This window comes from Protomyctophum parallelum (assembly GCF_964188405.1).
Source record: "Protomyctophum parallelum genome assembly, chromosome: 17".
Classification (NCBI taxonomy): Eukaryota; Metazoa; Chordata; class Actinopteri; order Myctophiformes; family Myctophidae; genus Protomyctophum; species Protomyctophum parallelum.
The window spans coordinates 43311973-43326984 of record NC_139719.1 but is presented as its reverse complement, the minus strand read 5'-3'; the positions used below and the strand labels follow the sequence as shown (position 1 = coordinate 43326984).

Genomic DNA, 15012 nt, shown 5'->3' with positions numbered 1-15012 from the left:
ACTTACATCGCAGAGGTAAAAGCTGTGCTTTTTTTATACACTCTACTTATGAGTGCTTTAGTGACTAAATTACTTATTTGCATATACAGTGTTGTTTTCGTCGACTAAAACTAAGACGATGAATGTTCGTCGACTACCTTTTTTCACTGACTAAAACTAAATAAAAACGAATCTATGATGACTAAAACTAAGACTAAATATACTGACAATTTCGTCAACAAATAAAAACTAGACTAAAATGTTAGTAAGGGACTATAGTGGACAAGAGATCCAGTTTTATGCTGGGTTGCATGCTGAAAATAGCAGATATACAATCAAAGAGATTGTAGATCTGCTATTTTCAGCATGCAACCAAAGTGTAAAATATGTCATTACAACGACATCAAGGCCTGTCAAAACACATTTTAGTCGACTAAATCAACTGTAGATTTAGTCGACTAAAATCGCATGACATCTAGTCGACTAAAACTAGACTAAACACTAGAACATTCCAGGTGACTAAAACTAAGTGAAAACTATTCAAGAGACTAAAACTAAGTGAAAACTATTCAAGAGACAACGACTTAAACTAAAATAGAAATTTGCTGCCAAAAACAACACAGCTAGCAGGTGAGCCAGTGGGCAACACAGACACGTTTGACGAGGGTTTCACCGGCACAAGAACAAAGAAAGATTTACATTAATTATATATAAATAATGAGGTTTATTTAATGTTTTTACAAAGCAAAAGAAAAAAAAGAAATAGGCTATTATACGTGATTACCGGGTACTCTACATGTTAATACCGGAATACTGACGTTCAAATCAAGTACACACGCATCACTAAAACACAACACAACATTCAGTGTCTCTAAGCAGGGAAAGCATTTGTGGTCATTTTAGATTTGAGCTAAAAAAAAGCATGATTTTTTTTTTATACTGTGGCTGTACAAGCTCATAGCGCGTCACTTTGAATCTGTTATTTAACCCATTCTGAACGGGAACCCATTTTGGTGTTATAGCATCATGTTATGCTTTAGCTATTGAAAAATAGCAGATCTACAAGCTCCTAGCGCGCCACCGAGTGGCGCGCTACGAGCGTGTAGGTCTGCTATTTTTTGAAAAATCGAAGAACCACTGACATAGACACATAGCTTTTTGCAGAAAACTGTCAGGATGTAGAAGACACTTTTAGAATGGAAGGTGGTCTGTTGGTTGAGTTATTGTGTGTGTGGTTTGATGGGGCCTATGGAAGGTGGGTCTGTTGGTTGAGTTATTGTGTCTGTGGTTTGATGGGGCCTATGGACGGTGGTCTGTGTTGGTGAGTTATTGTGTCTGTGGTTTGATGGGGGCCTATGGAAGGGGGTCTGTTGGTTGAGTTATTGTGCCTGTGGTTTGATGGGGGCCTATGGAAGGGGGGTCTGTTGGTTGAGTTATTGTGTCTGTGGTTTGATGGGGCCTATGGACGGTGGTCTGTTGGTTGAGTTATTGTGTCTGTGGCTTGATGGGGGCCTATGGAAGGGGGTCTGTTGGTTGAGTTATTGTGTCTGTGGTTTGATGGGGGCCTATGGAAGGTGGTCTGTGTTGGTGAGTTATTGTGTCTGTGGTTTGATGGGGGCCTATGGAAGGTGGTCTGTTGGTTGAGTTATTGTGTCTGTGGTTTGATGGGGGCCTATGGAAGGGGGTCTGTTGGTTGAGTTATTGTGTCTGTGGTTTGATGGGGGCCTATGGAAGGGGGTCTGTTGGTTGAGTTATTGTGTCTGTGGTTTGATGGGGGCCTATGGAAGGTGGTCTGTGTTGGTGAGTTATTGTGTCTGTGGTTTGATGGGGGCCTATGGAAGGTGGTCTGTTGGTTGAGTTATTGTGTCTGTGGTTTGATGGGGGCCTATGGAAGGGGGTCTGTTGGTTGAGTTATTGTGTCTGTGGTTTGATGGGGCCTATGGAAGGTGGTCTGTGTTGGTGAGTTATTGTGTCTGTGGTTTGATGGGGCCTATGGACGGTGGTCTGTTGGTGAAGGGGTGCCACTGCCCCTGGATGCTGGGGTTGTCCGTGTGGAAAGGCTTCCGGATGCGGACGACCTCCAGGCCAGACTGATCGCTCAGCTTGGTGACGAGCTGGCCGATCTGCAGCGACGTCTTGTTGTCGATGGGGACCTCCTTCACGCTGCCGTTCACTGCAGGCAGGGGGCGCCACAGAGAAAGACTTATTTTCGACATAAGTAACGCTAAATAATGTCTGTGTTGCTCATTCCACGAATGTACGATCCTTACAATTTAGGCATTTAGCAGACGCTCTTAATCCAGAGCGATTTACAATAATCAAGAACAAAAGCATTGGAAATACATCACAAAAGCATTTATCATAAAACATGCGTAAGCTAAGAAAGTAACAGTGGAATATCTATATTATGAGACTATACATATAAACTATATACACTACTATATGCTATACATATGTACTATGGCGTGCTATGACTATATACAATGCAATTATAGTGCCGTCTACATAACATGCTATAAGTCTGTATCAGATGCTATCTAAGTCTACAGAAATGCTATCTAAGGGGGTAGGGTAAGTGCTATGGGCCATGATGGAGTCTAAAAAGGTGGGTTTTCAGACTACGGCGGAAGATTGGGAGTGATGCTGCAGTTCTGACTGCAATGGGAAGTGCATTCCACAATTTTGGAGCCAGAAGGGAGAAGATCCTTACACGTTTTTCCACGACATGAAACACAATACCGGTTGGTATAATGCAAGGGGAGAAATAATCACCCTAAACGTATGCGTTTCTTTACTTACGGTATTCAGCGAGGAGCTTTGGAGCCCCCGAGGTCTGAGGAGACACGTACACCACGGTGCCAGGGTTCCTCCTGGCGTAATCCACCACTCCTTCCTCGATGAACTCCCTGCCGAGAACACCAGAGAATAACGTTAATCCAGACCCTGAAAATACTAAACCTACAAGCTTGTAAATATTCTTCTGCTCCCGATCATTTGATTTTGAGCATCTGCAATACCGATTTTTCCCGCTCCGATATTTATATATTTATGCCATATCACAATAGTACAATATCCTAAATCACAGACAATGTCTAATATCATGATATGGATATTATATTGATACAAGGATGTCCTGATCATGTTTTCTTTGCTCCCGATCCGATTCCGATCACTTGAAAACGACGTGATCGATCGGCCCCGATTTCCGATCACGTGAACGGATCTGGACAACCCTACTTTTAGTGATTATTTCAGACAATATACAGTATAACAAGCAGCATATGCATTGTATAATCGTACCACTTTGTACCATTTACAAACTGTTAAGCATTATGTTATACTTTAGCTATTGAAAAATAGCAGATCTACAAGCTCACTCAAGCTTGTAGGTCTGCTATTTTTGAAAAATCTGTGAAAATGTGGCGCAAATGTTTTGAAATCTCATCTTTGCTTCTGGGGGGGGGGTCCCTGGAATTACATAATTTCATATCGGGGGCCCGCAGCCAAATTACAGATAATTCTGGGGGTCCTTGACATGAAAAAGGTTGAGCACCACCTGACATAGAAACATGGGCTTTTCAGAAAAACTGTCAGGATTTAGAAGACATTTCTTTTAATCAGACCAGTGTGTGTCCAGTGGAAACCTCGTATGAATCTGATCTCAGGTCAGAATGGGTTAATAGACATTTTTTTGAATGGGCCTCAGGTCTAAATGGGTATTGAACAGTACTCACCGGGCCCCTCGAGAGGCTGGGTTCTTCTTACAGAAGCAGATGGAGACCCTCTTGAGCTGACTGACGTATCGACCCACCCCGTTGTGGAGCACGCTCTGCAGGAAGCGACTGGCGGTGCCTCTGGCTGTCATGGTGGCACAACTAGGAATACAAACAACAGCTGTTAATTATACATTATTCAACCAGTGGTCTGGGGAACACCAGTGGTCCTTGTTGAGGTTGAGGTTCCAGGGAATACTGGACACTTTCTGACATTGCAAGGGGTGAGTTGTCTGCCTACTTTCCATGGTACCCGTTACAGTAATTCAACTTCGATTCTAACTATCGGTTCCTACAGATGTGCGCAGTCACTCGCTAATTATGTATTTATTTAACCCATTCTGACCGGGGACCCATTTTGGTGTTAGCACTATGTCGTGCTTTAGCTATTTAAAAATAGCAGTTCTACAAGCTACCGAGTGGCGCGATCAAATGTGCAGGTGCTTTGCGATGGGTAATTAATCACACCACCTGCCAATTGTGTGACTGCAAACTTTTGTGTTTCCCTGGTCAATTGGTGATGACGTCTGCAGTAAACAGGACATATTTGTAAAATCAGTTCATCGATCATTCCGGCCCCCCCTCGCCCGGAGAGAAAGATGTCCGTGTGCATCTCTTGAAAAAGTGGTGATAATTGACTAAATACACGTTTTGTGCCAGAACGTTCACATGGATATAAAACTAGAGGACCATATTTCACTCCACGTCTTTGGAATAATTTAATGGGTTAGTACAAACGGAGCATTCATCACATTTAGGCCGCACATTTTCATTTCTACCAGGACCCGGTGCAAGCCATCTATGCCTGAGATACATGAAAATTTACGAAGTATAATTAAATGATCACAGGCATTCTAGGTCTTGCGACTCAGCAGCCATAATTATGCAGAACACATTATACGCTACACACATTGACATAGCACAAAAAAACTATTAACAAGATTACATACATAAAGACTAGCTCTGATCCATAGCTCTAATGCCTTTGCATTAATAAAAAGGCATTAGAGCTATGAACCGGAGCTACATAAAGTAAACATGAAGACATATAAGAGCAATTGTAATGTAGTGTAATTTACACCTTACCTCTGGCGAAACTCACGATGAAGCCTCAACCTCTGACTGAATGTCCTTCAGACCTAGACTAAACTGTAAACCCACGGAGGGATCAGTCAGTGTGAATGTTTTCTCTTTAATAATACAAAATCTACAGTAAATGTATCAGAGGACAGACACACTGCTGCTACTGGTGGCCGCCATGACAGTAGTCATGTGGTCCGTCTGAGAATTGCTTCCGGACTGAAACAGGTACACTATTTTTCTTTTAATAACTCTGACTGCAAAGCAAACCTATGCTATTATTTTCTTTATTTGTGTTTTTCCCATGACATTATGCTTTATCAGAATACACATTGAAACGTGTGTTTTGTTGTTGATCTCGCGGTGTGTGTGTGTGAAACGTGTTAACGTTTGTTGGTATTTATTTATTTGTTTGTTTTGTAAAACGGTACTATTATATTGTCTGTCCTCTGGGTCTGCTCGTCAACGGTTTCCACACGGACTTATTTTTGGAGACGCACCGAAAAGCCCGGGTCGCAGAGAGACAGCATGGAGGAGCAGATAGCAGTAACACCGCTGTGTTGTTGTGTGAGTAGAAATTAATCAAATGATGAACGTTTATCTACACTTTATACAGTTATTATAGTTCTGTTCGTGTAACGTGGCGTTGTAGAGATGCATATAATGCTCATACATGTGTTCATACATGTAATGATGTAATATGATGTTATATTTTGGAAAACAGACCAGATTGAGATATAGCACATTTACTTTTATCTGACCTTCCAATGAAGTATAAATGCAGATGTTTTAAGTTAAACTTTTAACAATTTAAGTATCGAGAGCGTAACGTGAAACTATCAGCCAATCAGGGTCCATTTGGTGTCATCTTATAAACTCTCAACAGCTTAAATATCTTTGGTTAATACTCTTAGAGTAATGAGTATAACATGTCATTGTGTAGTGCATGTGTGTGTAGCAGGTCTACTTCACAATGCTGATTGATTGAAAACATTATTAACAGTTTGCAGAATTACAGTACATTTCAAGCACAAACTCAATACAACAGACTGTTAACTGTGAGTGGACGACCCAATTAAGCATTACACTTGTTTACAACAGGGTCCACCATGTTCAATTCATCAAAACATTTAGAGACATACAAATAGACACTTCTATGTAGTTAAACATGTTTTGGTGTGGTGTGTACTGTATATCTGAGCTGCTCGAATGTATTCTCCCATTTATAATCTGTGTGCCGTGTTCTATTTTTTGATTATTTCCCTGGCTGCCTGCCACACACACGCACGCACGCGCGCACACACACACACACACACACACACACACACACACACACACACACACACACGCGCCGTCCCCAAACAACCCAGCAGGCAGTACAGTAAACATGAGAAGATGACATTGTATAAATGATAATTTTGTCGCTGTCCTGGGCTGGAAACGAAACCTCGTATGTCAAAAATAAATCAATAGCGTTGCTTTTTAATTTCATCATCATTATAGAAAGTAACAACCACAGCCCATCCACGAGCTTGTAGATCTGCTATTTCCACTACTTGTGTGTGTGTGTGTGTGTGTGTGTGTGTGTGACATTAGTCTCTTGTATATGAAGCAGAGATAGAAGACTTCATGTATGAAGGAAACGGTGTACCATGCAGTGTTGTTTTTGGCAGCAAATTTTGATTTTAGTTTTAGTCATAGTCTTTTGAATAGTTTTAATTTAGTTTTAGTCACATTTTAGTCACCTGGATGGAATGTGTTGGTGTTAGTCTAGTTTTAGTCGACTAAATGTCATGAGATTTTAGTCGACTAAATCTACAGTTGATTCAGTCGACTAAAATGTATTTTGGTGGGCATTGATGCCGTCGTAAGGACTGTTTTTACACTTGCTGAAAACAGCCGATCTACAAGCTCACAACGCGTCGCACTGCGACGCGTTGTGAGCTTGTAGATCGGCTGTTTTCAGCAAGTGTAAAAAGTGTATATTTAGTCTTAGTTTTAGTCATCATAGCACAGTTTTCATTTAGTTTCTTCAGTGGAAAAAAGGTAGTCGACGGACATTTTTCGTCTTTTCGTCTTTCTATTTTAGTTTAGTCATAGTCTTTGGACTGAAACTTCATTTAGTTTTAGTCACATTTTAGTCACCTGGAATGTCTTAGTGTTAGTCTAGTTTTAGTCGACTAAATGTCATAAGATTTTAGTCGACTAAATCTACAGTTGATTTAGTCGACTAAAATGCATTTTGGCGGGTCTTGATGCCGTCGTAAGGACTGTTTTTACACTTTTTATTTTCAGCATGCAAACAAGTGTAAAATGACTTATACTGGGTCTCTCGTCCACTAGTCCCATCCTAACATTTTAGTCTAGTTTTTATTTGTCCACGAAATTGTCAGTATATTTAGTCTTAGTTTTAGTCATCGTAGCTTAGTTTTAATTTAGTTTCCAGTTGTTTTTTGTCAGTGAAAATAGGTAGTGGACGAACATTTTTCGTCTTAGTTTTAGTCGACGAAAACAACTGTCTGTAGGGCTGGGCGATATGACGATATATATCGTATTTTCGATAGAAAATGTCTATCACGAAAAAAAAGCTATATCGCTTATATCGCCGTTTCGCTTTACGGCAGTATTACGTCACAGCGCTTATATACGGCATGCCCAGCAGCCCACCGCGCGCACTGAAAACAGTGAGCCAACACCTTTCGGATGTCTTCTCTATTATATACTCTAAGGCCAACACGACCACAACACAAGCCGAGGTGGTGCTTGCACCTAAAAGAGGGGCAACGTATTCCATTGTATGGATATGGAAGTGGTTTTGATTACATGAAGGGAGATGATGGCTGACGAGATTCAGAGCGGCACGTTCGGAAATACCACACCAGAGCGAACTCATCTATCAGTTTGCATTGCACAGTGCGCCTAGTGCGCTATTTCCGAACGCGCCCTAAAGTAACCGGTCATTCACTGTTATAAATGCAGGTTTCATGTTGGGTCAAATTGATAAATTGCGTGAGCCACGCATGTTTTACACAGTTGAACAATAAGCTTGTCCGTCGTCGGGTGCACTGCAAACTTCTTCCAAGACGTTCCTCTTACCTGTGCAGTCCTCCTGCTGCGTGTGTGTCTTGTTTTATTGTTCCAAATAAATTATTCCATTTGAAAAGTCCTTAATTCAGCAACAGCTTACAACAACAACACAAGACGCTGACTTTGTTGTGATCATCAAAAAAAAGGAAAAGAAAAACCTCCACTTTTCCCATATGCACAGCTGGGCATGGAGTTGACAACGCGGTGGCGTTCTCTCTCACTCTATCGCCTGTAGTCAATTAAACATCGTTAAGCTGCCCAACGTCTTTAACAAACTAAACTATAACTACAACAGAACATGTTGATTCCCTATACAGAGCTTAAATGAACTGAAACAACTGTAGCGACAAACTGTGACATGAGATATTTATTTTTTCCTTAAGCCAATTTAATGCAGACACAGGCCTGTACTTATCTGTGTCTGAATGGCAACGTCTTATTTCTTTCTTTTTTCTTTTTAATTGTCATAATAATTATTATTATTAATAATACTAATAAAACTTTATTTGTATAGCACCTTTCATGACATGAAATGCAGCTCTCAAAGTGCTTTACAGAGCAATGGAGAAAAAAAGAAAAGCAAGGCAACGACATTAAAAAACAAGCAGTAATGCAATACAGTGAGGACATGAATAACAAAAAATAAAAGATCAATTAAAAGCAATGTTGTAGTAGAAGTGGGTCTTGAGCTGTGCTTTAAAAATGTCTACAGAGGCTGAACAATTGAGTTCAGCCTCTAATTATTATTATATACATTTTATTTTGTAATATTTTTGTACTTGCTTTGGGCCTGTCTGTGCATGGGAAGGGCATCAGTATTATATTCATATAATTAGACTGGATAATGTGAATTTAATAGTTTTTTGAGTGGTGCAACCATTATAGACAGCTATGTGTGTCCCTGTCCCTGTATCCGAGCACGGAAATAGCATAACTATTGTCACCACCAAGTGTCACTGTTGTGCAGCCTAACACAGACAGAGGCCAGGGAGGAGAGCTTGTACAGTACAGTACAGTACAGTACAGTACAGTACAGTACAGTACAGTACAGTACAGTACAGTACAGCCCAAGTACAGTAAAGTACTCGACCTGAACAAAAATCAATTATTTTAGATAAAAAAAATAGGTATCGTAAAAAATATGCTATATCGTGAGTATATCGTTATCGTGATAAAATAAATTCTATATCGTGATATGAGATTTTGTCATATCGCCCAGCCCTATCTACAACTCATTATAACCTACTTTTTGAGGGGCGCTAGCTAGCCTCTCCTATCCTACAGCTTTTGTGACAACACAACTCATGTCACATCTGCCATTGTGACAATGAAAAGGAGAATTTACGTAATTTATGTGTGTCTGAGCAAATTGGCCTTTTTTAAAACACAGTGCAAATGTGGCGCAGGGGGTAGAGTCATGGCTGGATGGTAACTGCAAGGTTGCCAGTTTGAACCCTGTGGGTCAGAGTGTCCTTGAGCAAAGACACTGAACCCCCTAAATTGCTCCTGATGTGCTGGTCGGTGGTGCCTTGCATGGTTTCCTCCTCCACCATCGGTGTGTGAATTGATGCACAATCTATGTAAAGCGCCTTGGATAAAGGTGCTATATAAATGCACCACTTAACCATTTAACCCATTCTGAACGGGAACCCCTTTTGGTGTTATAGCATCATGTTATGCTTTAGCTATTGAAAAATAGCAGACCTACAAGCTCATAGCACGCCACCGAGTGGCGCGCTATGAGCTTGTAGGTCTGCTATTTTTGAAAAATCAAAGAACCACTGACATGGAAACATAGCTTTTTTCAGAAAACTGTCATTTTCAAACAGACATTTTTTTTAATCTGATCTCAGGTCAGAATGGGTTTAATCAGACCAGTGTGTGTGTCCAGTGGAAACCTCGTATGAATCTGATCTCAGGTCAGAATGGGTTTAACTCTTTTAATTCAGCGTCCCTCACTTACGTCACACTTTTTTATTTTAGCACTATTTGTTTACATTACAACTTTTTTTATTATTTCTTACCTTGTGTTTATAATGTGTTGGAGGTTGTCGTTGTCTGGAGGAGGAGTCTCTGCAACACGACTGAATACATGCAGCCTCGATATCAGCTCAACGCTCTACTGGATCTGGTCTATGAGAGGTCCACTGTAGAGATCTACTGGATCTGGTCTATGAGAGGTCCACTGTAGTGATCTACTGGATCTGGTCTGTGAGAGGTCCACTGTAGTGATCTACTGGATCTGGTCTATGAGAGGTCCACTGTAGAGTTCTACTGGATCTGGTCTGTGAGAGGTCCACTGTAGAGTTCTACTGGATCTGGTCTATGAGAGGTCCACTGTAGTGATCTACTGGATCTGGTCTGTGAGAGGTCCACTGTAGTGATCTACTGGATCTGGTCTATGAGAGGTCCACTGTAGAGTTCTACTGGATCTGGTCTATGAGAGGTCCACTGTAGTGATCTACTGGATCTGGTCTATGAGAGGTCCACTGTAGAGTTCTACTGGATCTGGTCTATGAGAGGTCCACTGTAGAGTTCTACTGGATCTGGTCTATGAGAGGTCCACTGTAGTGATCTACTGGATCTGGTCTGTGAGAGGTCCACTGTAGTGATCTACTGGATCTGGTCTGTGAGAGGTCCACTGTAGAGTTCTACTGGATCTGGTCTATGAGAGGTCCACTGTAGTGATCTACTGGATCTGGTCTGTGAGAGGTCCACTGTAGTGATCTACTGGATCTGGTCTATGAGAGGTCCACTGTAGAGTTCTACTGGATCTGGTCTATGAGAGGTCCACTGTAGTGATCTACTGGATCTGGTCTATGAGAGGTCCACTGTAGAGTTCTACTGGATCTGGTCTATGAGAGGTCCACTGTAGAGTTCTACTGGATCTGGTCTATGAGAGGTCCACTGTAGTGATCTACTGGATCTGGTCTGTGAGAGGTCCACTGTAGTGATCTACTGGATCTGGTCTGTGAGAGGTCCACTGTAGAGTTCTACTGGTTCTGGTCTGTGAGAGGTCCACTGTAGAGTTCTACTGGATCTGGTCTATGAGAGGTCCACTGTAGAGTTCTACTGGATCTGGTCTATGAGAGGTCCACTGTAGTGATCTACTGGATCTGGTCTATGAGAGGTCCACTGTAGAGTTCTACTGGATCTGGTCTATGAGAGGTCCACTGTAGAGTTCTACTGGATCTGGTCTATGAGAGGTCCACTGTAGTGATCTACTGGATCTGGTCTATGAGAGGTCCACTGTAGTGATCTACTGGATCTGGTCTGTGAGAGGTCCACTGTAGCGATCTACTGGATCTGGTCTGTGAGAGGTCCACTGTAGTGATCTACTGGTTCAGGTCTGTGAGAGGTCCACTGTAGTGATCTACTGGATCTGGTCTATGAGAGGTCCACTGTAGAGTTCTACTGGATCTGGTCTATGAGAGGTCCACTGTAGTGATCTACTGGATCTGGTCTATGAGAGGTCCACTGTAGAGTTCTACTGGATCTGGTCTATGAGAGGTCCACTGTAGAGTTCTACTGGATCTGGTCTATGAGAGGTCCACTGTAGTGATCTACTGGATCTGGTCTGTGAGAGGTCCACTGTAGTGATCTACTGGATCTGGTCTGTGAGAGGTCCACTGTAGAGTTCTACTGGATCTGGTCTATGAGAGGTCCACTGTAGTGATCTACTGGATCTGGTCTATGAGAGGTCCACTGTAGAGTTCTACTGGATCTGGTCTATGAGAGGTCCACTGTAGAGTTCTACTGGATCTGGTCTATGAGAGGTCCACTGTAGTGATCTACTGGATCTGGTCTATGAGAGGTCCACTGTAGTGATCTACTGGATCTGGTCTGTGAGAGGTCCACTGTAGCGATCTACTGGATCTGGTCTGTGAGAGGTCCACTGTAGTGATCTACTGGTTCAGGTCTGTGAGAGGTCCACTGTAGTGATCTACTGGATCTGGTCTGTGAGAGGTCCACTGTAGAGTTCTACTGGATCTGGTCTATGAGAGGTCCACTGTAGTGATCTACTGGATCTGGTCTATGAGAGGTCCACTGTAGAGTTCTACTGGATCTGGTCTATGAGAGGTCCACTGTAGAGTTCTACTGGATCTGGTCTATGAGAGGTCCACTGTAGTGATCTACTGGATCTGGTCTATGAGAGGTCCACTGTAGTGATCTACTGGATCTGGTCTGTGAGAGGTCCACTGTAGCGATCTACTGGATCTGGTCTGTGAGAGGTCCACTGTAGTGATCTACTGGTTCAGGTCTGTGAGATATCTAATGTAGAGTTCTAGTTGGTTCTGCTGCTCTGTGAGATGCTCTATCTAACGTAGAGTTCTAGTTGGTTCTGCTCTGTGAGTGAGAGGTCCACTGTTGTGTTCTACTGGCTCTGGTCAGTGAGTGAGAGGTCCACTGTTGTGTTCTACTGGCTCTGGTCAGTGAGTGAGAGGTCCACTGTTGTGTTCTACTGGCTCTGGTCAGTGAGTGAGAGGTCCACTGTTGTGTTCTACTGGCTCTGGTCAGTGAGTGAGAGGTCCACTGTTGTGTTCTACTGGCTCTGGTCAGTGAGTGAGAGGTCCACTGTTGTGTTCTACTGGCTCTGGTCAGTGAGTGAGAGGTCCACTGTTGTGTTCTACTGGCTCTGGTCAGTGAGTGAGAGGTCCACTGTTGTGTTCTACTGGCTCTGGTCAGTGAGTGAGAGGTCCACTGTTGTGTTCTACTGGCTCTGGTCAGTGAGTGAGAGGTCCACTGTTGTGTTCTACTGGCTCTGGTCAGTGAGTGAGAGGTCCACTGTTGTGTTCTACTGGCTCTGGTCAGTGAGTGAGAGGTCCACTGTTGTGTTCTACTGGCTCTGGTCAGTGAGTGAGAGGTCCACTGTTGTGTTCTACTGGCTCTGGTCAGTGAGTGAGAGGTCCACTGTTGTGTTCTACTGGCTCTGGTCAGTGAGTGAGAGGTCCACTGTTGTGTTCTACTGGCTCTGGTCAGTGAGTGAGAGGTCCACTGTTGTGTTCTACTGGCTCTGGTCAGTGGCAGATTGGCTGTGGAGTTCTCGGGAACGTGGGTGAGAATTCCTCGGAGTGCCTTCTTGCTCCAACTGAACTTCCAGAACCCGGTGGTTGACTAGCAGTGACGGGTCTTATAATTCTGTTGAGGTCACGTCATTCTGCTGATGTCAGAAGAACCTCTTCACAACATGACCCTATATGGAGCTCTCGTGGTACCCACTGCATGTCCATATATGGCGCGTGACGTGTACCAGTGTTGTTTTCGTCGACTAAAACTAAGACGAAAAATGTTCGTCGGCTACCTTTTTCCACTGACTAAAACGAATGGAAACTAAATGAAAACTAAGCTACGATGACTAAAACTAGGACTAAATATACTGACAATTTCGTCGACAAATAAAAACTAGACTAAAATGTTAGGAAGGGACTAGTGGACAGCAGATCCAGTATAAGTCATTTTACACTTGGTTGCGATGCGTTGTGAGCTTGTAGATCGGCTATTTTCAGCAAGTGTAAAAACACTCATTACACAAAAAAAAATGATAGCTCCATATATGGAGACAACAGAGCTATATCTAGCGCTGACATCGGGTCAATGTAGAAAGCCCATATATGGGTATAAACGAGGTGTATCGTCACACTGTGACAGGCCGTCCAGTTGACTGCATAGAGTTAGACGTCCCATTTCCACACTTTACGTTGATTTTACAATATTATAAATTGGGGTCTCAGAGATAGAAAATCTGTTAAAAATGTGTTTTGGTTTTCTGTTTTTTTTCCTTTGTTTTCTGTGTATGTGTGTGCTATCCTATTTCTCTATAATACATTTTGTGCATATATACAATTTACAATGTAGGCATTTATCAGACGCTCTTAATCCAGAGCGACTTACATTTAAGCAAGAACAAAAAGCATGGGAATACATCACATAAAAACATTTATCATGAAACATGTGTAAGCTAAGAAAGTAACAGTGGAATATCTATATAATGAAGCTATACATACACTATACATATAAACTATACATATTTACTACTATGCTATACATATGTACTATGGCGTGCTATGACTATATACAATACAATTATAGTGCTGTCTACATAACATGCTATAAGTCTGTGTCAAATGCTATCTGCTATATATATATATACTCCATCCTTGCCTCTGTTAGCTGTCTCTGGACGGGGGGAGGGGGGGGGGGGGGTAAAGGGGAGGAAAAAAATAAAAATGAACTGTTTTGACTGAATCGCCTGTCTGCCTTAGGGATGCACCGATCCGGCTTTTTGGCATTCGATACCGATTTCGATACATGGGGGTCCAGTATCTGCCGATACAGAGTACCGATCCGATACCCCCCACAAAGAAACGTAATAACCTATTAAGCTGTATGCCTCACTGTGGACACTGTGGAGTCTGGAATCATTATTTTGTGTAAGGCAACATCAAGGCTTGACTTAAACATTACTTTCCCAACTTTGTAAAACAAAATGTAACAAACGCAGATATAAATGCACTGAATTATTTATTAAATAACTGTGCAACAATTAGACCAGGTTAATGTGTGCGCAGGCTAGCCTGGCTGCATTCCACATGTTATACTGTCAATACTACACTGCTGTGTCACAGAGGAGGTAGAGTTGTTTTCATACTGTAATTACACATAATTATCGGATCGGATCGGATCGGATAAGATAATAGATCGGCCACCGATCCGATACCCGATCTAGAATTTTAGCCTGGATCGGCGCCGATCTCCGATACGAGTATCGGATCGGTGCATCCCTAGTCTGCCTGTATTGACCTGTAAAAAGGGATAAAAACTAAGTAAACACTAAAAATGGTCATCTGTCTGTAGCCCTAAAGCGGGTCAAACTGGGGGGGGGGGGAGTCCTTGAAATGAAAACGTTTGAGAACCAGTGTTGTTTTTGGCAGCAAATTTCTATTTTAGTTTTAGTCACATTTTAGTCACCTCGGAATGTCTTGGTGTTAGTTTAGTTTTAGTCGACTAAATGTCATAATGTTTTAGTCAACTAAATTTACAGGTGATTTAGTCGACTAAAATGTATTTTGGCGGGCCTTGATGCCGTCGTGAT

General features: G+C 42.2%; 2 protein-coding genes across 2 annotated transcripts in view; one reads left to right on the top strand and one right to left on the bottom strand.

Moving 5' to 3' along the window:
- Positions 1 to 976: 976 nt before the first annotated feature.
- On the bottom strand, positions 977 to 3844 carry mrpl43 (mitochondrial ribosomal protein L43; the record flags this gene model as incomplete). The annotated part of the gene is made up of 3 exons (XM_083786822.1): positions 977 to 2152; positions 2779 to 2885; positions 3714 to 3844. 3 exons carry the CDS (start codon positions 3842 to 3844, stop codon positions 1944 to 1946), a joined length of 447 nt encoding a protein of 148 aa, XP_083642948.1. The 3' UTR covers positions 977 to 1943.
- Positions 3845 to 5297: 1453 nt separating this feature from the next.
- LOC310874381 (twinkle mtDNA helicase-like) overlaps positions 5298 to 15012 on the top strand; it is a 37933-nt gene continuing 28218 nt past the window's right edge. The window contains exon 1 of the mRNA XM_083787156.1: positions 5298 to 5399. The gene's annotated coding sequence lies outside the window, so the exon portion shown is untranslated. The remainder of the gene's footprint in view (positions 5400 to 15012) is intronic.